At 45.5% G+C, this 24,498-nt stretch overlaps 1 protein-coding gene across 2 annotated transcripts; it reads right to left on the bottom strand.

The window, feature by feature from the left end:
• Window positions 1-21,168: 21,168 nt before the first annotated feature.
• On the bottom strand, window positions 21,169-24,498 carry LOC118372134 (transcription cofactor vestigial-like protein 2). 2 transcript variants are annotated; one of them, XM_052488318.1, is made up of 5 exons: window positions 24,380-24,494; window positions 24,217-24,282; window positions 22,967-23,178; window positions 22,418-22,813; window positions 21,169-22,149 (listed from the first exon to the last, which is right to left on the bottom strand). In XM_052488318.1, the coding sequence occupies exons 3-5, from the start codon at window positions 23,157-23,159 to the stop codon at window positions 22,112-22,114; spliced, it is 627 nt and encodes a 208-aa protein (XP_052344278.1). In that variant the 5' UTR covers window positions 23,160-23,178; window positions 24,217-24,282; window positions 24,380-24,494; the 3' UTR covers window positions 21,169-22,111. The 2 variants fall into 2 exon arrangements, with proteins under 2 accessions (XP_052344278.1, XP_035613811.1); XM_035757918.2 differs by having other exon boundaries at window positions 24,217-24,498.

The raw sequence follows: 24,498 nt of genomic DNA, 5'->3' as shown, positions 1-24,498 counted from the left end.
AAGAAATCCTTTTCTACCCAAGCTACGGATGAGTAGCTGTGTCTAAGCGGGTGAATTCAAGCCTGATCCCCTTAGCATCCAATCCCAGCGAATCGTGGTATCTAAAAGGTGTCATTCCTATGCTGTGAGCTCTGAGCTACAGAGCTATCTGTCCTCAGAAGACCCCTTCTATAGCAAGGGTGAGGGAACAGACTCCTAAGCCAAAAGGACACTGACATCGGGAGGACGATCAGAGAGGTGTGCAGGAGAAGTGCGTCATCGAGGGCTGACCGGTCCCCTGAACGGTCCACGCAGAGAATTCTCTGAGGTCTACCCCACGTAATTACATCATTATATTCTCACCCATAAGAGCGGCAGTTTGGGGCAAGGAAAGGGTTAGAATAAGCATAGCTGACAAACTCACCCAAATGTATATTTCTCTCGTGTACTTTCTCTTTTTCTCTCTCTTTGAAATCCCCATTTTGGGTAACACATGCCATAGTGTGTTGGCCTGTTATACTAAGTTCTAATCAATAGCCTATAATGTGTTTTGTCTATGTGTATCTTTTATCATCATTTTAGCTTTTTAGTAAATAAATATTCAACTAAGATTGGTGTGGTACGAACTCATTGGTGAGACCCGGGTCCGTGCAGATTCACAGACTATACAACGTTCAGAACGAGGTTGTAGAGGTAACTGGTTAATTAGCGGCTGTTGTAAAATCGATATTCTGATATTCTTTGAGTTCATTTGGGAAATAGAAACCCAATAAAAACTCGTTTTCCCATGGTGCCCCAGGTTAATGAGTTAATAATTGCTTGATTCAGTTAATCACGCAATTAGAAACTTTAATCATTCGATGAGCAACAGTCGTCACATTAACTAATACCGTGTCACAATACCCATAACCTGTGCTATAAACACAATGTTCAACCATGTAGTGGCAAGAAAAAATGTGAACCCTTTGGAATTACCTGGATTTCTGCATAATTTGGTCATCAAATTTCATCTTCATATAAGTCACAGACAAACATAGTGTGATTAAACTAATAGCACACAAATTGTATTTCTCGTCGATATTGAATACATCATTTAAACATTCACAGTGTAGGTTGTAAAAAGTATGTGAACCCCTAGGCTAATGACATCTCCAAAAGCTAATTGGAGACAGGAGTCAGCTAAGCTGGAGTCCAATCAATGAGATGAGATTGGAGATGTTGGTTAGAGCTACCCTGTCATATTTTTAAAAAATTATATATATATATATATAAACTCTATTTGAGTTTGCTATTCACAAGAAACATTGTCTGATGTGAACCATGCCTCGAACAAAAGAGATCTCAGAAGACCTAAGAATTGTTGACTTGCATAAAGCTGGAAAGGGTTACAAAAGTATCTCTAAAAGCCTTGATGTTCATCACAGTTCATGGTAAGACAAATTGTCTATAAATGGAGAAAGTTCAGCATTGTTGCTACTCTCCCTAGGAGTGGCCGTCCTGCAAAGACGACAGCAAGAGCACAGCGCAGAATGCTCAATGAAGTTAAGAAGAATCCCAGAGAGTCAGCTAAAAACTTACAGAAATCTCTGGAACATGCTAACATCTCTGACGAGTCTAAGATACGTAACACACTAAACAAGAATTGTGTTCATGGAGGACACCACGGAAGAAGTCCCTGCTGTCCTAAAGAAACATTGCTGCACGTCTGAAGTTGGCAAAAGTGCACCAGGATGTTCCACAGCGCTACTGGCAAAATATAATGTGGACAGATTAAACTACAGATGAGTTGTTTGGAAGGAACACACAACACTGTGTGGAGAAGAAAAAAAAGTTACAGAATATCAACACCTCATCCCAACTGTAAAGTATGGTGGAGGGAGCATCATGGTTTGGGGCTGCTTTGCTGCCTCAGGGCCTGGACAGCTTAGAAGGAAGAAATGTATTCAAGTTTATCAAGAAATTTTGCAGGAAAATGTTAGGCCATCTGTCCACCAATTGAAGCGGTCTTGTTGCATCACCCAACTGTCACATCTGCTCCCACTACACCCTCTGGTGTCCATCCAGTGTTATCCTAACCTTCAATTCTCTCCCTGTATACTCTCTCTCTCTATCTTGGTGTGATTGTGTGGTTGGAGACAGGTGTGCTGGAGTCAGATCCCTACCAGCTGCATATTGTCCCATAATCAAAATCTCTACATATACTCAAGCCTGCCATCTCCATGCTGCCAGATCATAATCTCTGCCAGTTAGTTATGATTGTAGCCTTTTGTCTTTGCTTTGCACTGCTGTGCTTGTTTCTCTGACTTACATCATTTTGTCCTCTCCTTGCAGTACTGCTCTGTCCCTGGCTCCTGTCTCCTGTTCCCCATCTCACCACCAACCACCTTGCTCTGGATATTACTCACCACCATTACCTTGGATTCCCCCCAGGACCTGTTCCATGCTGCCAACTCCAAACTCATGCTACACTCCTGGTTATTGCTACTCATCTGAGCTGCCCCGGTTCTGCACTCCCCATTTGCTGTGTTCAATAAACATTATGTGCATTCATCCCGTCTTCCTCTGCTGAGTCTGCTCTTGAGTTCCCCCCCTTCGCTCATCGTAACAGTGCGATCTGGCCAACGATGAACCCAGCAGACTCTTCAACGCTTCACCAAATTCTTGTTGTTCAAGGCACCCTACTGGATCAACATGACCAAGCACTAAAAACCCTGCTGGAGAACTTTAAGGAGTTTTCACAGAGCTTGTCTGACCTACAGGTCTGAATCTCCGCCCAGAAGTCACAACCGTTCTCCAGTTCCTCTTCTCGACTCCGAGAGCCTTTTGTTCCGACTCCTGAGCGTTATGATGGCAATCTTGGGCTTTGCAGAGTCTTCCTTGTTCAATAGTGTTTGAGCAACAGCCCTACTCTTATGCCAGTGAACGCACCATTTATTTTTTGATTGGCTGCCTTCGGGGAGCAGCGCTCTCCTGGGCCACTGCGGTTTGGGAGAGACAGTCATCTATTTGCTTCTCCTACAGTGGATTCACAGAGGTGATGAGGAATGTCTTCGACCACCCGGCCTGTGAAAAGGATGCTGCAATACGACTTCTGTCCCTTCGTCAAGGTTCTTAGAGTGTGGCTGAGATGCCATGTGAGTTCCTCGCCGCAGAGAGCGGCTGGAATGATGAGGCCCTTCAGGGAGCATTCCGGAACGCACTCACTGAGACCCTCAAGGACGATTTGGTATCCAGAGAGGAGCCTGATGGACTGGACAAACTAATTTCTCTCACTATCCGTATTGACAACCATCTCCGTGAGCATCGGAGGGAGAGGGGAGGCAGGGTTGCAGGTCCCATAACATCTGCTTCGGTGTCTTGCTCAATTTCTCCAACTGCATCACATCACCAGGCAGGTTTCAATCCTGAACCCATGCAGCTTGGCAGGACTCGTCTATCTCCAGAGGAGAGGCAGTGGCGTATCAGCACTAGGAGCTGTCTGTATTGTGACCAGATTAGTCACCTGGTCTCTACTTGTACCCGGTGTCCAGCAAAAGAGGGCTCAGCAGTAGTGGGGGATATACTGTTGAGCCAAATCGCCTGCCCATCATCTCCCAGACCCCTGCTTGAGGCCAACCTTGTGTGGCAGAGCCAGGATTTTCCTCTGCCTGCTCTCATAGATTTAGGCACCGACGAGTTTTCTGGACCGAGGGGTTGTTAAACAGTTGGGCCTGGGTACTGTTTTGCTCGATTCACCTCTGGAAGCCACAGCTCTCAATGGAAAACTACTCTTCCGTGTTTTGGAGAAAACTGTTCCTGTTATCCTGCGTCTCTATGGTAATCACCAGGAAAAGGTCAGTTTCCATATAATCGACTGTGCTCACTCACCTCTGGTTCTGGGCCATCCATGGTTAAAGCTACACAACCCACAGATTGATTGGTCTACCGGAAGGGTTACTCCCCATCTCTGCCGCCTCATCGGCCTTGCAACTGTGCTATCGAGCTTCAGCCTGGAGCTCCTCTCCCTAGTAGCAGGTTGTATAACCTCTCTCGCCCCGAGCAAGAAGCCATGGAGGAATACATCCAGGACTCCCTGGAAGTCGGACATGTCAGGCCATCTTCCTCTCCGGTGGGAGCTGGATTTTTCTTTGTCAAGAAGGACGGGTCACTGAGGCCGTGGGTTGAATAGCATCACCGTCAGGAATAAGTATCCCTTGCTACTCATCAGTTCTGCTTTTGCCCCCCTCCATGGTGCCACAGTATTTACTAAACTGGACCCCCGGAATGCCTACCACCTTGTCTGCATCAGAGAGGGAGACGAGTGGAAAACGGCATTCAACACACCACTAGGACATTTTGAGTACCTCTTTATGCCTTTTGGCCTCACTAACACCCTGGCTGTTCTCAGGGCCTGGTGAATGATGTCCTGAGGGATGTAATTGGGCGTTTTGATTTTGTCTATGTGGATGACATTCTTATTTTTTTAAAGGACATTGAGGCTCACAAGCAACACGTCTACCAAGTTCTCCAAAGGCTATTGGAGAATGAGCTTCATTTTTTTATTTTTTTTTATTTTATTTCACCTTTATTTAACCAGGTAGGCTAGTTGAGAACAAGTTCTCATTTGCAACTGCGACCTGGCCAAGATAAAGCATAGCAGTGTGAACAGACAACACAGAGTTACACATGGAGTAAACAATTAGCAAGTCAATAACACAGTAGAAAAAAATGGGCAGTCTATATACAATGTGTGCAAAAGGCATGAGGAGGTAGGCGAATAATACAATTTTGCAGATTAACACTGGAGTGATAAATGATCAGATGGGCATGTACAGGTAGAGATATTGGTGTGCAAAAGAGCAGAAAAGTAAATAAATAAAAACAGTATAAAAACAGTATGGGAATGAGGTAGGTGAAAAAGGGTGAGCTATTTACCTATAGACTATGTACAGCTGCAGCGATCGGTTAGCTGCTCGGATAGCTGATGTTTGAAGTTGGTGAGGGAGATAAAAGTCTCCAACTTCAGCGATTTTTGCAATTCGTTCCAGTCACAGGCAGCAGAGTACTGGAACGAAGGCGGCCAAATGAGGTGTTGGCTTTAGGGATGATCAGTGAGATACACCTGCTGGAGCGCGTGCTACGGATGGGTGTTGCCATCGTGACCAGTGAGCTGAGATAAGGCGGAGCTTTACCTAGCATGGACTTGTAGATGACCTGGAGCCAGTGGGTCTGGCGACGAATATGTAGTGAGGGCCAGCCGACTAGAGCATACAAGTCGCAGTGGTGGGTGGTATAAGGTGCTTTAGTGACAAAACGGATGGCACTGTGATAGACTGCATCCAGTTTGCTGAGTAGAGTGTTGGAAGCCATTTTGTAGATGACATCGCCGAAGTCGAGGATCGGTAGGATAGTCAGTTTTACTAGGGTAAGCTTGGCAGCGTGAGTGAAGGAGGCTTTGTTGCGGAATAGAAAGCCGACTCTGGATTTGATTTTTGATTGGAGATGTTTGATGTGAGTCTGGAAGGAGAGTTTGCAGTCTAGCCAGACACCTAGGTACTTATAGATGTCCACATATTCAAGGTTGGAACCATCCAGGGTGGTGATGCTAGTCGGGCATGCGGGTGCAGGCAGCGATCGGTTGAAAAGCATGCATTTGGTTTTACTCGCGTTTAAGAGTAGTTGGAGGCCACGGAAGGAGTGCTGTATGGCATTGAAGCTCGTTTGGAGGTTTGATAGCACAGTGTCCAATGACGGGCCGAAAGTATATAGAATGGTGTCGTCTGCGTAGAGGTGGATCAGGGAATCGCCCGCAGCAAGAGCAACATCATTGATATATACAGAGAAAAGAGTCGGCCCGAGAATTGAACCCTGTGGCACCCCCATAGAGAGTGCCAGAGGACCGGACAGCATGCCCTCTGATTTGACACACTGAACTCTGTCTGCAAAGTAATTGGTGAACCAGGCAAGGCAGTCATCCGAAAAACCGAGGCTGTTGAGTCTGCCGATAAGAATTTGGTGATTGACAGAGTCGAAAGCCTTGGCGAGGTCGATGAAGACGGCTGCACAGTACTGTCTTTTATCGATGGCGGTTATGATATCATTTAGTACCTTGAGTGTGGCTGAGGTGCACCCGTGACCGGCTCGGAAACCAGATTGCACAGCGGAGAAGGTACGGTGGGATTCGAGATGGTCAGTGACCTGTTTGTTGACTTGGCTTTCGAAGACCTTAGATAGGCAGGGCAGGATGGATATAGGTCTATAGCAGTTTGGGTCCAGGGTGTCTCCCCCTTTGAAGAGAGGGATGACTGCGGCAGCTTTCCAATCCTTGGGGATCTCAGACGATATGAAAGAGAGGTTGAACAGGCTGGTAATAGGGGTTGCGACAATGGCGGCAGATAGTTTCAGAAATAGCGGGTCCAGATTGTCAAGCCCAGCTGATTTGTACGGGTCCAGGTTTTGCAGCTCTTTCAGAACATCTGCTATCTGGATTTGGGTAAAGGAGAACCTGGGGAGGCTTGGGTGAGGAACTACGGGGGGGGCGGAGCTGTTGGCCGAGGTTGGAGTAGCCAGGCGGAAGGCATGGCCAGCCGTTGAGAAGTGCTTATTGAAGTTTTCGATAATCATGGATTTATCGGTGGAGACTGTGTTTCCTAGCCTCAGTGCAGTGGGCAGCTGGGAGGAGGTGCTCTTGTTCTCCGTGGACTTCACAGTGTCCCAGAACTTTTTGGAGTTGGAGCTACAGGATGCAAACTTCTGCCTGAGTTTCATGTTACCTCGGTGTCCTTCTTAGGTGACATTATTGCTCAAGAAGAGCTACGAATGGACCCTGCCAAGGTTAGGGCAGTTACGGAGTGGTCTGTGCCCGCAAATCTGAAGCAGTTACAGCGTTTTCTGGGGTTTGCCAATTTTTATAGATGATTAATCCGTGACTACAGTCGTTTGGCAGCTCCTCTCACCGCTATCACCTCAACCTCCACTACATTCCACTGGTCCCCTGAAGCAGAGGCAGCATTCTGGGAACTCAAGGACCGCTTCACTTCTGCTCCTATCCTGACCCAGCCAGACCCAGAACTCCAGTTTGTCCTTGATGTGGACGCTTCCGACACCGGCGTAGGTACAGTTCTGACTCAACGTTCTCCCAGGGATCAGAAGCTCCATCCTTGTGGGACAAGAAGGCACCTGCAGAGAGAAATTGATGTTGGCAACCGGGAACTCTTGGCTGTTAAGCTGGCTCTTGAGGAGTGCCGTCACTGGTTAGAGGGTTCAGTTCTTCCCTTCATTGTGTGGATGGATCATAAAAATGTAGCCTACATCCAGACCGCCAAATGTCTCAACTATCGGCAGGCCAGATGGGCATTGTTTTCTGGAAGATTCAACTTCACACTCACTTATCGCCCTGGATCTAAGAATACCAAGCCTGATGCCGTCTCTCCTCAGTTCACCGCAGACAACAAAAGTTCAGAGCCTGAGACCATTATTGCCTTCCTCCTGCATCTTTGCTGCCGTCTCCTGGGAGATTGAGTCCAGCGTTCGTCAGGCTCAGCTAAACCAGCCTGATCCTAGAAACAGCCCTTGTAAGGATCTGTTTGTGCCAGATTCAGTTCGTTCTGAGGTTCTTCAGTGGGCCCATGCTACTCACCTCACCTGTCACCCTGGCATGAACCGGACAATCGCCTTCCTGCATCAGCGATTTTGGTGGCCCACCATGGAGAGAGACACACGGGAATTCATATCAGCCTGCTCAGTCTGTGCCTGGAATAAAACCTCCACCAAATCTACATCTGGGCTGCTTCCTTCTGTCACATGTACTGACGCTGGAGAGATGAAGCAGGTACGGGGAGTAAACATTTTAATGAATAATGGACATATAATGAGCCCAGTCAGAGTCCTGACCTCAACCCGATTGAGATGCTGTGGCATGACCTCAAGAGAGTAGTTCACACCAGACATCCCAAGAATATTGCTGAACTGAAACAGTTTTGTTAAGAGGAATGGTCCAAAATTCCTCCTGATCGTTGTGCAGGTCTGATCCGCATTTACAGAAAACATTTGGTTGAGGTTATTGCTGCCAAAGGAGGGTCAACCAGTTATTAAATCCAAGGGTTCACATAATTTTTCCAACCTGCACTGTGAATGTTTACACGGTATGTTCAATGAAGACATGAACATATAATTGTCGGTGTGTTATTAGTTTAAGCAGAGTGTTTGTCTCTTGTGACCTAGTTCAGTTCAAATGTTATGACAAATTTATGCAGAAATCCAGGTATTTCCAAAGGGTTCACATACTTTTCCACTGTAATAGTTATTCTACTGCTGCCAAGACAAAGGGGCTCAATGTTTATTTGCCTGGTACATTCTTTAATCTATCCCAGACCCACAGTGGAAGCAGGTACTGAGGAGCTTCTATCCTGGAAGCGCATGCTGATCGAGTCAGGAAATGGATAAAAGGTCATTTGGTACACCTGGGGATTTGGTCATGCAATGGAGTAACACATTCGGATGCATTAGTAACGTGTGCACTATATTCATAGTGAGGCACAGTGGTGGCATGATACATCACTGTGAGAGTTGATGCAAAGGGAGAGCCTTTCACAACCAGCAGTGTGCCTGGAATTAAGATGTGCAGCAAGGCCCAACCATATATATTTTTTTTTTAAACTTATCCATACGGATTATCTTCATATGAACATTATTTCTCTGTGTGATGTGTCATTGCATGGTAGATGATTGGAAGATACTGACACCCGGCATCATAACACATTGACACGGTCATAACTGCCAACAACCTGCCATAATAATGCTCTCTTGCTGATGACTGGGATGAAGGCAGGAGCAGGACAAGACACCCTCTTTGTGACTGATGACTGATGATGGTATTATATGATTGATCGTCATAACGCTTCATGACAGTGTCATAAAGTGCATGTCAGAGCAAAAAACCAAGCTATAAGGTTGAAGGAACTGTCCGAAGATCTGAGACATGATTGTGTCGAAGCATAGACATTGCAGCATCAACGGTCACCAAGAACACAGTGGCATCCATCATTTGTAAATGGAAGAAGTTTGGAGCCAACAAAACACTTCCTAGAGTTGGCCACCAAGCCAAACTGAGCAATCGGGGGAGAATGGCCTTGGGTCAGGGAGGTGACCAAGAGCCCGATGGTCACTCTGACAGCTCCAGAGTTCCTCTGGGGAGGAACCTTCTAGAAAGACAACCATCTATGCAGCACTCCACCAATCAGGCCTTTATGGTAGAGTGGCCAGATGGAAGCCACTCCTCAGGAAAAGGAACAAGAGCCCGCTTGGAGTTTGCCAAAGGGCACCTAAAGACTCTCAGACCATGAGAAACAATATTCTGGTCTGATGAAACAAAGATTGAACTCTTTGGCCTGAATGCCAAGTGCCATGTCTGGAGGAAACCTGGCACCATTCCTACTGTGAAGAGTGGTTGCAGAATCATGCTGTGTGGATGTTTTTCAGCGGCAGGGAGACTAAGGATTGAGGCAAAGATGAACGGAGTAAAGTACAGAGAGTTCCTTGACGAGAACCTGCTCAGGACAACGACCCTAAACACACAGTCAAGACAACGCAGGAGTGGCTCCGGGACAAGTCTCTGAATATCCTTGAGTGGCCCAGCCAGAGCCCAGACTTAAACATCTCTGGAAAGACCTGAAAATAGCTGTGCAGAGACACTCCCCAGGCAACCTGACAGAGCTGGAGAGGATCTGCAGAGATGGGAGAAATGGGAGAAACTCCCCAGATACAGGTGTGCCAAGCTTCTAGTGTCATACCCAAAACGACAAAGCTGTAATCGCTGCCAAAGGTGCTTTGAAATACTGAGTCAAGGTTCTGAATACTTATGTTTATGTAATATTTAATTATTTAATTTGAGCAAAATGTTCAGAAAACCTGTTTTGCTTTGTCATTATGGGGGTAGTGTGTAGATTAAGGGGGGAAACAATTTAAACAATTTTAGAATAAGGCTGTAACATAAAGTGTAAAAATCAAGGGGTCGTCTGAATACTTTCCAAATGCATTTTTTCCAGATATCCTTTCTATTCCAGTCACACTGCAAAGGAATAATAGATCAACAAGCTCAAAGGCTGAGCTTGGCCTACAGTACCAGTCAAAAGTTTGGACACACCTAATCATTCAAGGGTTTTTATTTTTAGTATTTTCTACATTGTAGAATAATAGTGAAGAGATCAACACAATGAAAATAAACACATGGAATCATGTCGTAACCAAATAAAGAGTTTAATCAAAATACATTTTATATTCTTCAAAGTAGCACCCCTTTGCCTTGATGACAGCTTTGCACACTTGGCATCCTCTCAACCAGCTTCACCTAGAATGCTTTTCTAACAGTCTTGAAGAAGGTCCCAAATATGCTGCTTTTACTTCACTCTGCAGTCCAACTCATCCCAACTCATACTGTAGGTGCTGGATGTCAGGAAGCTTGGCCCCAGTGAAGTAGTGAACCATACGCACTATCCTCTGTAGCGCCTTAGAGTTAGATGCCAAGCAGTTGCCATACCAGGCGGTGATGCAACCAGTCAGGATGCTCTCGATGGTGCAGCTGTATAACTTTTTCAGGATTTGTGGACCCATGCCATTCCTGAGGGGAAAAGATGTTGTCGTGCCCTCTTCACAACTGTCTTGGTGTGTTTGGACCATAATAGTTTGATGGTGATGTGGACACCAAGGAACTTGAAACTCTCGACCCGCTCCACTTCAGTCCTGTCGATGTTAATGGGGGCCTGTTCGGCCCTCCTTTTCCTATTGTCCACAATCAGCTCCTTTTTCTTGCTCATATTGAGAGAGAGGTTGTAATCATGGCACCACACCGCCAGGTCTCTGACCTCCTCCCTATAGGCTGTCTCATCATTTTCAGTGATCAGGCCTACCACTGTTGCGTCGTCAGCAAACATAATTATGGTGCTGGAGTCATGCTTGGCCACACAGTCGTGGGTGAACAGGGAATACAGGTGGGGACTAAGCAAGTACCCCTGAGGGGCCACAGTGTTGAGGATCAGCGTGGAAGATGTGTTGTTGCCTACCCTTACCACCTGGGGGAGGCCCGTCAGGAAGTCCAGGATCCAGTTGTTTAGTCCCAGGGTCCTTAGCTTAGTGATGAGCTTTGTGGGCACTTTGATGTTGAACGCTGAGCTGTAGTCAATGAACAGCATTCTCACATACAGTGGGGTGAACAAGTATTTGATACACTGCCGATTTTGCAGGTTTTCCTACTTACAAAGCATGTAGAGGTCTGTAATTTTTATCATAGGTACACTTCAACTGTGAGAGACGGAATCTAAAACAAAAATCCAGAAAATCACATTGTATGATTTTGAAGTAATTCATTGGCATTTTACACTTTTTGGGGTGTGAAGTTCAAGCTTGAAAGAAAAGTCATTGTATTGTACCTGGGATAAAAATGTAGCCTAACAGGCCATCACCCACACTTCGTGGCTAGAAAACACATTTCCAGTGGCGTTCATTCAATTCCTGATAGATGACTTTACCATTCTTTCCAGCTGTTTCAGCAGCAACAGGGCAACAATGCACCCATGTTAAGTTCCTGTTACTAGAAAATGGCCGGTAAGTGTGTCAGCAACTTGCGCAATGCAATGTATTCTGTTCTTCCCAGCAAAGTCCATCCATCAGACACGACCACCTGCAATGCAAGCCTTCCTCAATGTGTCGGTTTTAGTAAGACCACCCCAACTACCTTTTGTGTCTTACCATCAACGTTGTCGTGGACACTGTAGTAGTTCTCTCCTCTCACCAGCCTCTCTCAATCTACCTGCTGTGCCACAACCCCCCCCCCCCCAAAAAAAAATAACACAATCTAACGAGACCAAGAAGAGATGTCTGCCTTTCTGAATTGCGTGACTCCATGGAGTAGTGACCTGTGTGAGTGATGTCAGCCGGTCATCATCAGAGGAGATCACTGTAAATCTCGGCGACATGCTGGTCAATGGTGTAGCCGGGCGGTCGATCGCGTCCCCTCGCAGCCTCTCGCTGCCGTTATGTCTCTAATCATCCTCTGCTCCTTCTTCAGTCAGCTTCATTGGCATGTGAAGGGCCGCTCGCCACGCCGGCCTCTCCTGTGGTGCTTAGATCACACCTACGATGACTGACACAAGGGGTAATGGGTGGGATAGAAAGCTTGGGTAGGTGGGTGACTCGTCCGCTTCGGTTTCCTGGAGTATTATAAAGAGCAGCGCATCGCTTTTGATGAGGTGTTCTTATATATTACGAAGAAACATTTCCTATCTACATCTCATACTGAATCTCTGCTTGTTTATTACTCCTGGTCACTGACTTCCTGAGTATCTAAAAGCCTACGAGTGAGCGGTCTTCGTGACTTAGAATAACACGTTGAAAACACACTGTTGATTGACACCTACCCCTTTAGCCACAGCTCAAGCTGCTGAAACCTGTGGTTTTGGAGGAAAGGTGTATTCAGGAATGATGCTCTTTATTCCCTCTTCTGCCCTTCACAGATGTGACCCCATGCTTGGCTGTTTGAACTCTCACTGAGGGTCATCTTACACCTGTCACCTCCCTGTAGACTGGTCTATATTAGTGTCATAGGAGATGATCTGGGCTTCAGACATCACACCTATTCAACTGAATCCCCCTCCTAAGACTGTCATGATGATCAATATTGCTTCTCCAAACTATTCCCTTTTTTGACACTGACTAATATGACTACTTATATGGTTTGACAATGGATTGGGAAGGAAATTGGAATGGATTGACAATGGATTGGGAAGGAAATTGGAATGGAGTGACAATGTGGTGGATCAAAAGGAGTTGGCTGAAACTGATAGTGGTGTAAAGTACTTAAGTAAAATACTTTAAAGGACAACTTAAGTAGTTTGTTTGGTATCTGTACTTTACTATTTATATTTTTGCCAACTTTTACTTCACAACATTCCCTGACACCCAAAAGTACTTGTTACATTTGGAAAAGAAAATGGTCCAATTCACACATTATTAAGAGAACATCCCTGGTCATCCCTATTGCCTCTGGCGGACTTATTGTTATGCAGGTGAGTGAGGACCCAAAAGCGACTTAACAGAAACTGAGCTTATTAAAGTCCAAACAGAGAAAACATAATCCTCAATCCTTAACAGGAAATGTCCAAACAGGGAAAACATAAATCCTCTAGTTGTTGAGGAGAGTTGCAGGGCTTGCGGCAACAGACTGCAGGTCCCTTCGGGTAGGCGCGGGCCGTAGAGGAATAGGGACACCTGCTCACACGCAGTATCTGAAGACGAGGCAGAATACAACAGGACGGAACAAAGGCACAGCAAACAAGAATCCGACAAGGACAGAAGCAGAAACAGAGAGAGAAATAGAGACTTAATCAGAGGGCAAAATAGGGGACAGGTGTGAAAGAGTAAACGGAACAATAGAGAGAGAGAGGGATAAAGAGAGAGAGAAAGAAACCTAATACGACCAGCAGGGGGAAACGAAGAGAAGAGAAAGCACAGGGACAAGCCATGACAATACAATACATGACACTTATTAAACACAAATGCTTTATTTGTAATGTCTGAGTGTTGGAGTGGGCCCCTGGCAATCCATAACATAAGTGTGCCGCTTGGTTTGCTTAAAATAAGGAATTTGAAATGATTTATACTTTTAGCAATTCCATTTACTTTTGATACTTACGTATATTTAAAACCAAATACTCAAGTAGTATTTTACTGGGTGACTTTCACTTTTACTTAAATCATTTTCTATTAAGGTATCTTTACTTTTACTCAACTATGACAACGGGGTACTTTTTCCACCACTGCAAACGTGGCAGGGGAAAGGTCAGACTCAGAGCTCATACTCCGAGGTTAAAAAAAGGTGACCTCAACACATAGCCTATAAAGGTTATGTCACCTTTTTTTTACCTCTGACCTTAATTTTTCCTAACTGTGACCTCCTTTTCCTGCCTCATTGAAATTGTTTATCTGAGTCATTACAGTCAGAGGTTAAAAGGTGAAGGCTGATTGAGGAGGAGCTATGAAGGCACAGATCAGAATCAGAGAGGGGTTGAGTTATTTTCGGTTCCGTCATGTCATTAAATGCAAGACTTGGTGATAGTTTACAGTGGTGGAAAAAGGCTTCTGAGTTAAATGTTAGGGACAGATAGAAATCAAATGTATTTATAAAGCCCTTCTTACATCAGCTAATGTCACAAAGTGCTATACAGAAACCCAGCCTAAAACCGCAAACAGCAAGCAATGCAGGTGTAGAAGCACGGTGGCTAGGAAAAACACTCTAGAAAAGTCGAAACCTAGGAAGAAACCTAGAGTGGACCCAGGCTATGAGGGGTGGCCAGTCCTCTTCTGACTGTGCCGGGTGGAGATTATAACAGAACATGGCCAAGATGTTCACATGTTCATAGATGACCAGCAGGGTCAGATAATAATCACAGTGGTTGTAGAGGGTGCAACATGTCAGCACCTCAGGAGTAAAAAAGCCCCCCGACACATAAACTACTGCAGCATAAATACTGGCGTCTGAGACAGGAGGGGTCAGGAGACAATGTGGCCTCGTCCGACGATACACCCGGACAGGGCCAAACAGGCAGGATATAACCCCACCCACTTTGCCAAAGCACAGCCCCCACACCACTAGAGGGATATCTTCAACCACCAACTTACTATCCTTAGACAAGACCGAGTATAGCCCACGAAGATCTCCCCCACGGCACAAACCCAAGGGGAGGCGCCATCCCGGACAGGAAGACCACGTCAGTACCACAACCCACTCAAGTGAGGCACCCCTCCTGGGGACGGCATGGAAGAGCACCAGTAAGCCAGTAAATCAGCCCCTGTAGAAATGAAGATGGAGACCAGACAGAGCAAAAAGTCCGTTATTTTAACCAACTGAAAAATCACAGCAGTTGAACGTTTTTAGAGAGTGGAGAAAGGCATCGTCAACATGGTTTGAAGTGATTTAGGTTAGCCCACTAGAACATGTCAAAGCGCTCTTTCAACACACTGTTTTAGACTTAACAATGCTAACTGGCCAATGAAACAAACCCTTGGGTTACTAGCTCTCTGGGTCCATCAACTTTGAAGGTATCCATACGAGGTCAATCTGTAACTTCGACAAACTATCAGGTTCTAAACATTCTAATCGTTCTAAACATTCTAATGACACATTACCAAAGGAATTATCTAGGTGACATTAATGAATCTCAGGGCTGTTATATTTTATTGTTCCACATTGACATCCCTGTTTGTCTTTAACTAATTAGCTAAGGACGTAAGGTATAGCACCACTGCTATTGCTCCAACACTGCTGTGGCTCCATCACTGTAGTGGCTCCAACACTGCTGGGGCTCCATCACTGTAGTGGCTCCACCACTGCTGTGGCTCCACCACTGCTGTGACTCCACCACTGCTGTTGCTCCAACACTGCTGTGGCTCCATCACTGTAGTGGCTCCACCACTGCTGTTGCTCCAACACTGCTGTGACTCCACCACTGCTGTGACTCCACCACTGTAGTGGCTCCACCACTGCTGTGGCTCCACCACTGCTGTGGCTCCACCACTGCTGTGACTCCACCACTGCTGTGGCTCCATCACTGTAGTGGCTCCACCACTGCTGTTGCTCCAACACTGCTGTGGCTCCATCACTGCTGTGGCTCCACCACTGCTGTGACTCCACCACTGCTGTGGCTCCACCACTGCTGTGACTCCACCACTGCTGTGGCTCCACCACTGGCCTCTGAGTCACTGATAAACTGTTAATGAAGGAAAAGAGCGAGCCCTACAAACTGATTGGACAGCGTTTCTGTGACAAAGGCAGATTGTAGTGAATCAGTCAACCCTCGCTGTAGTGAATCAACCCCTCCTCTCCTCTAAGAAAAACAAAGATGTGAATGGAATGCTTAGAATGTCTGGAACTTTGAGTAATTAGCCAGTGATGTGAAATCTCAACAAAATACATCAATCCAATGATTGTCTCAGAAAGCTTTTTCCATGTATTGAGATGCCCTCAGATGTCTGTTGGGGTTGAAGCTAAGGAACAAAGGCTCTTTGGTATCACCCGTGGTGACACACAGTTTAGCCCAGGACAAACACATAGGCCATCTCAGCCAAGCAGGAGGCTCAAGGTGTTTCTATACTATAGTGTTTAGCTACTACGGTGCCATGCGAAAGTATTCGGCCCCCTTGAACTTTGCGACCTTTTGCCACATTTCAGGCTTCAAACATAAAGATATAGAACTGTATTTTTTTTTGTGAAGAATCAACAACAAGTGGGACACAATCATGAAGTGGAACGACATTTATTGGATATTTCAAACTTTTTTAACAAATCAAAAACTGAAAAATTGGGCGTGCAAAATTATTCAGCTCCTTTACTTTCAGTGCAGCAAACTCTCTCCAGAAGTTCAGTGAGGATCTTTGACCTAAATGACTAATGATGATAAATACAATCCACCTGTGTGTAATCAAGTCTACGTATAAATGCACCTGCACTGTGATAGTCTCAGAGGTCCGTTAAAAGCTCAGAGAGCATCATGAAGAACAAGGAACACACCAGGCAGGTCCAAGATACTGTTGTGAAGAATTTTAAAGCCGGATTTGGATACAAAAAGATTTCCCAAGCTTTAAACATCCCAAGGAGCACTGTGCAAGCAATAATATTGAAATGGAAGGAGTATCAGACCACTGCAAATCTACCAAGACCTGGCCGTCCCTCTAAACTTTCAGCTCATACGAGAAGACTGATCAGAGATGCAGCCAAGAGGCCCATGATCACTCTGGATGAACTGCAGAGATCTACAGCTGAGGTGGGAGACTCTGTCCATAGGACAGTCGTATATTGCACAAATCTGGCCTTTATGGAAGAGAGGCAAGAAGAAAGCCATTTCTTAAAGATATCCATAAAAAGTGTTGTTTAAGGTTTGCCACAAGCCACCTGGGAGACACACCAAACATGTGGAAGAAGGTGCTCTGGTCAGATGAAACCAAAATTTAACTTTTTGGCAACAATGCAAAACGTTATGTTTGGCGTAAAAGCAACACAGCTCATCACCCTGAACACACCATCCCACTGTCAAACATGGTGGTGGCAGCATCATGGTTTGGGCCTGCTTTTCTTCAGCAGGGACAGGGAAGATGGTTAAAATTGATGGGAAGATGGATGGAGCCAAATACAGGACCATTCTGGAAGAAAACCTGATGGAGTCTGCAAAAGACCTGAGACTGGGACAGAGATTTGTCTTCCAACAAGACAATGATCCAAAACATAAAGCGAAATCTACAATGGAATGGTTCAAAAATTAACATATCCAGGTGTTAGAATGGCCAAGTCAAAGTCCAGACCTGCATCCAATCGAGAATCTGTGGAAAGAACTGAAAACTGCTGTTCACAAATGCTCCCCATCCAACCTCACTGAGCTCGAGCTGTTTTGCAAGGAGGAATGGGAAAGAATTTCAGTCTCTCGATGTGCAAAACTGATAGAGACATACCCCAAGCGACTTACAGCTGTAATCGCAGCAAAAGGTGGCGCTACAAAGTATTAACTTAAGGGGGCTGAATAATTTTGCACGCCCAATTTTTCAGTTTTTGATTTATTAAAAAAGTTTGAAATATCCAATAAATGTCGTTCCACTTCATGATTGTGTCCCACTTGTTGTTGATTCTTCACAAAAAAATACAGTTTTATATCTTTATGTTTGAAGCCTGAAATGTGGCAAAAGGTCACAAAGTTCAAGGGGGCCGAATACTTTCGCAAGGCACTGTACATAGATAGGATGTGTGTGTGTGTGCATTGAGTTGGATGATGAGGGGATTGCCTGGTCCTGGCATTGCCCCTTTTTCATTTGGACTGGGGTTATTACAGTACCAGATGGGAAGGTGCTAAAATGAGTGCAGAGACATCCATAATCCACAAGCAAGCATGTGGAGATACAGTAGTTGTTCCTCCATCTGCAGCTTTCAATGTGGGTCGTTGTGAGTGGTGGACCTCAACATGCTTGCCAGTCTGATTAGGAAAGGGGTGGGTGTGGGGGAAGGCACCAGTATATACCAAGCCCATATCTATTATCACGTGTTTCACAAGGGTAGCCACAATCTCATTACCATAGGATGTAGCAGAAGTTGTTCCTTAAGAGCTTTGTTGTTGTGTTGTTCAGTTTCATCTTTTATTATTTATTCTTTTGAATGACAGGGCTGAAGAATCACACAAGAGCTCCTCCAGACATGTGATTGACTGAGGCTGACATACTTCAATTAGAATGAAGAATGAAGTAAACCAACATACTCGTTGTGTTTCGTTTACTCTCCATGAGCCTTGAAAGGAAGGAGGTGAAAATGAAAATAACCTTCTTTCTATGCTACTGCCTCACCTCTGTCCTCTTCCTATGCTACTGCCTCACCTCTGTCCTCTTCCTATGCTACTGCCTCACCTCTGTCCTCTTCCTATGCTACTGCCTCACCTCTGTCCTCTTCCTATGCTACTGCCTAACCTGTCTTCCCTCCTCCTATGCTACTGCCTGACCTGTCTGTCCTCTTCCTATGCTACTGCCTCACCTCTGTCCTCTTCCTATGCTACTGCCTAACCTGTCTTCCCTCCTCCTATGCTACTGCCTGACCTGTCTGTCCTCTTCCTATGCTACTGCCTCACCTCTGTCCTCTTCCTATGCTACTGCCTAACCTGTCTTCCCTCCTCCTATGCTACTGCCTGACCTGTCTGTCCTCTTCCTATGCTACTGCCTCACCTCTGTCCTCTTCCGATGCTACTGCCTCACCTGTCTGTCCTCTTCCTATGCTACTGCCTCACCTGTCTTCTCTCTTCCTATGCTACTGCCTCACCTGTCTGTCCTCTTCCTATGCTACTGCCTCACCTGCCCGTCCTCTTCCTATGCTACTGCCTCACCTGCCCGTCCTCTTCCTATGCTACTGCCTCACCTGCCCGTCCTCTTCCTATGCTACTGCCTCACCTGCCCATCCTCTTCCTATGCTACTGCCTCACCTGCCCGTCCTCTTCCTATGCTACTGCCTCATCTGTCTGCTCTCTTCCTATGCTACTGCCTCACCTGCCCGTCCTCTTCCTATGCTACTGCCTCACCTGTCTGCTCTCTTCCTATTCTACTGCCTCACCTGTCCGTCATTTTCCTATTCTACTGCCTCACCTGCCCGTCCTCTTCCTATGCTACTGCCTCATCTGTCTGCTCTCTTCCTATGCTACTGCCTCACCTGCCCGTCCTCTTCCTATGCTACTGCCTCACCTGCCCGTCCTCTTCCTATGCTACTGCCTCATCTGTCTGCTCTCTTCCTATGCTACTGCCTCATCTGTCTACTCTCTTCCTATGCTATTGCCTCACCTGCCCGCCCTCTTCCTATGCTAATGCCTCACCTGTCTGCTCTTCCTATGCTACTGCCTCATCTGTCTGCTCTCTTCCTATGCTACTGCCTCATCTGTCTGCTCTCTTCCTATGCTACTGCCTCATCTGTCTGCTCTCTTCCTATGCTACTGCCTTATCTGTCTGCTCTCTTCCTATGCTACTGCCTCACCTGTCCGTCCTCTTCCTATGCTACTGCCTCACCTGTCTGCTCTCTTCCTATTCTACTGCCTCACCTGCCCGTCCTCTTCCTATGCTACTGCCTCACTTGCCCATTCTCTTCCTATGCTACTGCCTCACTTGTCTGCTCTCTTCCTATGCTACTGCCTCATCTGTCTGCTCTCTTCCTATGCTATTGCCTCACCTGCCCGCCCTCTTCCTATGCTACTGCCTCATCTTTCTGCTCTCTTCCTATGCTATTGCCTCACCTGCCCGTCCTCTTCCTATGCTACTGCCTCACCTGTCTGCTCTCTTCCTATTCTACTGCCTCATCTTTCTGCTCTCTTCCTATGCTACTGCCTCATCTGTCTGCTCTCTTCCTATGCTACTGCCTCATATGTCTGCTCTCTTCCTATGCTACTGCCTCACCTGCCCGTCCTCTTCCTATGCTACTGCCTCACCTGCCCGTCCTCTTCCTATGCTACTGCCTCACCTGCCCGTCCTCTTCCTATGCTACTGCCTCACCTGCCCGTCCTCTTCCTATGCTACTGCCTCACCTGCCCGTCCTCTTCCTATGCTACTGCCTCACCTGCCCGTCCTCTTCCTATGCTACTGCCTCACCTGCCCGTCCTCTTCCTATGCTACTGCCTCACCTGCCCGTTCTCTTCCTATGCTACTGCCTCACCTGCCCGTCCTCTTCCTATGCTACTGCCTCACCTGCCCGTCCTCTTCCTATGCTACTGCCTCACCTGCCCATCCTCTTCCTATGCTACTGCCTCACCTGCCCGTCCTCTTCCTATGCTACTGCCTCACCTGCCCGTCCTCTTCCTATGCTACTGCCTCACCTGCCCGTTCTCTTCCTATGCTAATACTGAAACACAATGCAACACCCCTCTAGCTGTCATTCCTCTCTTTTTTAGTATCATTGGATAAAGAATTTGACACTTATGTTTGACACCTTTTAGCAAAGTACCGTTCAAAAACATTTACAGGGCGGAAGATGCTTTGTCATGGCCACTTTGTTCTAACCAACATTTACAGGGCGGAAGATGCTTTGTCATGGCCACTTTGTTCTAACCAACATTTACAGGGCGGAAGATGCTTTGTCATGGCCACTTTGTTCTAACCAACATTTACAGGGCGGAAGATGCTTTGTCATGGCCACTTTGTTCTAACCAACATTTACAGGGCGGAAGATGCTTTGTCATGGCCACTTTGTTCTAACCAACATTTACAGGGCGGAAGATGCTTTGTCATGGCCACTTTGTTCTAACCAACATTTACCGGGCGGAAGATGCTTTGTCATGGCCACTTTGTTCTAACCAACATTTACAGGGCGGAAGATGCTTTGTCATGGCCACTTTGTTCTAACCAACATTTACAGGGCGGAAGATGCTTTGTCATGGCCACTTTGTTCTAACCAACATTTACAGGGCGGAAAATGCTTTGTCATGGCCACTTTGTTCTAACCAACATTTACAGGGCGGAAGATGCTTTGTCATGGCCACTTTGTTCTAACCAACATTTACAGGGCGGAAGATGCTTTGTCATGGCCACTTTGTTCTAACCAACATTTTAACAAAAATGCTCTGCCCAGTTCGGAGGGGAAAAACTATTTTATTTGTATTACTGAATATAATCCACTATGCATCAATAAAATTTCCACACATGAAAAATGAATGAGAAAACAAAATAACATTTTAATAGTCTAATATTCATTTCAAGTGACATTTTGTACATTTGGCACCTCTTCCCTCTTCATGTTTTCAGCCATATGGTGGCAGTATGGTCAAACTTGTTCTAAGTGGCTCGAGGTCTGTTCCTGTGAGAGTAATGTACACTTTCCAGGCAAAAGATATTTATTCTAATCCAGATCAATCCAGATGTCCAGATGTTTTTGCACTTCATTAAGATGCAACAGATACATGTTTTATGTTTAATCCAAAGTCTTACAACTCAATTATTACAGTAAAAGAGGTTTGTGTCAATGCCTACAGTGCAATGTAGATTGCTGCTGAGTATACAAAGTAGACCATCTCTGAATAACCTATTTCATAAACCTCTTCATAAACCCCTTTCATTTTCATGACAATCATAAGGATATCAACTGCATTTCATTCATTTGCTATGAGCTAAACCTTATTAGCTGGTTCCACATCACAAATGAAGATCACATTTTTTTAAAACTCCTTCAGAAGTCCACACATTGAAGGAAGCAACAGCTATTCATAAACACCCGTATTTCAATAAATGTTTGAAATTGTTAAATTGTAAAAAAAAAAAAATGTAAAAGTTTTTTTTTTTTTACGCAGGAAATTGATGTAAGTATCTAATGTAAACTTTCTCCACAGACGAAACAGGCTATTTTTGATTTTTGATGTGACACTGACACCCCACCCCCCGACTCCTTGAATTATAATCCGGTTTGCAAACAGGTTAGTCAGAAAGTGTTTTGTTTCTGAGAGGCCGTTCCAGCTGTTGCATTTCAGGGAACTGATATCCTTCTGAGAGTGGCTGTGGAGGAGGCTGGTTTGGCAGGAAATTGTCTGATTACCAGAGGAGGGAGCACAGCATGAATGTGTTGCAGACTCTTCTCTCTCTTCCCTGCGCAGTGACACTTCATTTAATACCAATACAGGTCCTTTTTCTCCAGAACTATTCCTGAAAGAGGGAGGAATAGGTGATGAATAACTCAAAACAGACCTTTTGAAAACCAACCAAACAATCAAATGATATGAAGTTGAGAAAAAGTACTGAAGCACAGGTACTGTGAAACCTCCCCAATCTTCACAACACCAATTCATTTTGGATGGTAGATTTATCTGACAGTGATCTAGGCTACAGTTCACTATCTAATCTGTGTAAGAGAGAAGTCTTCCTTTTCCTACACATGAATAGTGATAAGGGATCTGTGTTGAGGCAGCCATACCCGAGTCAGGGTTCATGGGTTCTCTGAAGACCGGGTGACCCGTCCAGCTAGGGAAAAGCTCTGGTTTGGAGCCTGAGACCATGTCTGCAGCCACCTCTGACCGGTCACTGTGGAGGAGATTGAGCAGGGAGTTGGTGTAATGCTGTCCAGTGACCCCCAGGCCCTCAGGGGACATGGCATGGGGATAGGCCATGGCGGGAAGGCCCAGACCACCATGTTGCCTGGAGGCAAAGGCCCAGGGGCTGGGGCTCTCGTCTGGGGAGTCGAGGGCGAGGGGGTGGCTGGAGCTGGACTCCTTGGTGTTGCTCAGCTGAAGGGAACCAGAGACAGGGGCAAAGTGGCCTTCAGACCAGGACGGGGTCGAGACACCCCACCGACAAGACGTTAAATCAGACTCTGAAAAAGATTGAGAAAAAGTATCTAGAATTTTATTTCATTGTGTACATTTCACATGTCAGTGAACACCTGTTTTCTTGTTTGGTGCACACAGCATCAGGATGATAAACTTAATTGCACAGTATGAGATATTGTGCAATATTGTCTGCTCACCAGATTTGACAGCTTTGCGGCTCTTTTTGCCCTTCCCGCTGGGGGCCTTGTTCTTGCCGGCCTTGCCGAGGGCACGGGTGAAGTGTTGGTCCACCATGCTACCAATGTCACCCTGGAAGTAGGTGAAGATGACTCTATCGGACTGCACCTCTGTCTTTACTACTTCCTGGGGGCTACCTGAACGAACTGCCATCGCTGACTCAACTCAGATCCTGGTGGAACATAGTAGAGCACAGTGGAGGCTGCTGAGGGGAGGATGGCTCATAATAATGGCCGTAAGGAGCATATTGAATGGCATCAAACACATGGAAACCATTTGTTTGATGTGTTTGATACCATTCCGCTCCAGCCTTTACCAACGAGCCCGTCCTACCCAATTAAGGTGTCACCAGCCTCCTGTGGTAGAGTACAATAGTTGAAAGGTAGAGAACATTGATATTGTGAATAGCAAATCCATCTGTAGGCTAGGCTACTCATACAGCATGTGATTGTTTCATTCATTGGAATTATGCTGTTTGTAAGTCTATCATTTAGGATATGGATTTAATTTGCTTTGCTTTATCTTGGCCAGGGCGCAGTTGTAAATGAGAACTTGTTCTCAACCAGCTTACCTGGTTAAATAAAGGTGAAATGAAAATAAAAAACATTTAAAAAATGTTATAACTCTCTCGGTTTGGATTGGATTTCCTGACTTGGATGGATCCAAGGTGAATTAACAAATCATCTCGCCATGAAGTAGTCAAATAGTTATTTTTGTTTTTGTTTTAATCCAAAAAAAGGAAAGTATCCCGGTGAGTTTATATGATTCACCGACAGTTGAAAAATCCCCATCAACCGTGTATGTATGACTGGAACAGAATGGACAGGATAAGCTTTCCAAAACGTGACTGAAATGACATCTTTTAATTAGCAGATATCTGTTATTTAAAAACAATGTCTGCTTGTCAGTACACACATTATAGGTACAAAGTAAATCAATGCTCATTGCTGTCCACATGTTACAAGCTACATACCTTTTATCACAACTTTGTGATAGACAGATTTTTATCTTTGATTCAGTCAAATTGTATCAACAACCACATAATATTGAATGAAAAATGTCCTAAGTGACATAAATGAGAGAATAATAGATAATTCACCATAAACGGTTAATCAGACATGTATCTGCAAATATTGTTAAAACCATATATTACATTGACAGTATTCTTAGATTGTATCAGAAGAAAGGAATACATGACATGTACTCTTACCTGAGCAGGTGAGCTCCTCTGACCAAGGACCAAGTTCCTGGTTGGATTGATTGAAGGAACCTTTTGCTGTTGTTGATTACATGCAATTGCCAAAAATGAGTCAAAATATCATTCCTTTGACAACAGCACTGGCATTCTTCAAATGCTGCTGATATAATACAACCTTTGAAGATCGTCGTGCTCGTTCAAGTTTCCAGATTGACGGAGTAAACATCAAACTCTCCGCTTATTGGAGTCAGTCAACCCGCCTCCCTTCAACACATCCAGCGCTCCAGCTGCCTG

This window comes from Oncorhynchus keta, chromosome 30 (genome assembly GCF_023373465.1).
Source record: "Oncorhynchus keta strain PuntledgeMale-10-30-2019 chromosome 30, Oket_V2, whole genome shotgun sequence".
NCBI lineage: Eukaryota > Metazoa > Chordata > Actinopteri > Salmoniformes > Salmonidae > Oncorhynchus > Oncorhynchus keta.
This window is presented reverse-complemented; position numbering and strand designations above follow the sequence as displayed.

Coding starts and splice junctions, on each gene's coding strand:
- LOC118372134 (XM_035757918.2), bottom strand. CDS start 23,159: ATGGCAGTTCGTTCAGGTAGCCCCCAGGAAGTAGTAAAGACAGAGGTG. Junction 22,814..22,966: donor CCGCAAAGCTGTCAAATCTG/GTGAGCAGACAA, acceptor AATCTTTTTCAG/AGTCTGATTTAACGTCTTGT. Junction 22,150..22,417: donor ACCCATGAACCCTGACTCGG/GTATGGCTGCCT, acceptor TCCCTCTTTCAG/GAATAGTTCTGGAGAAAAAG.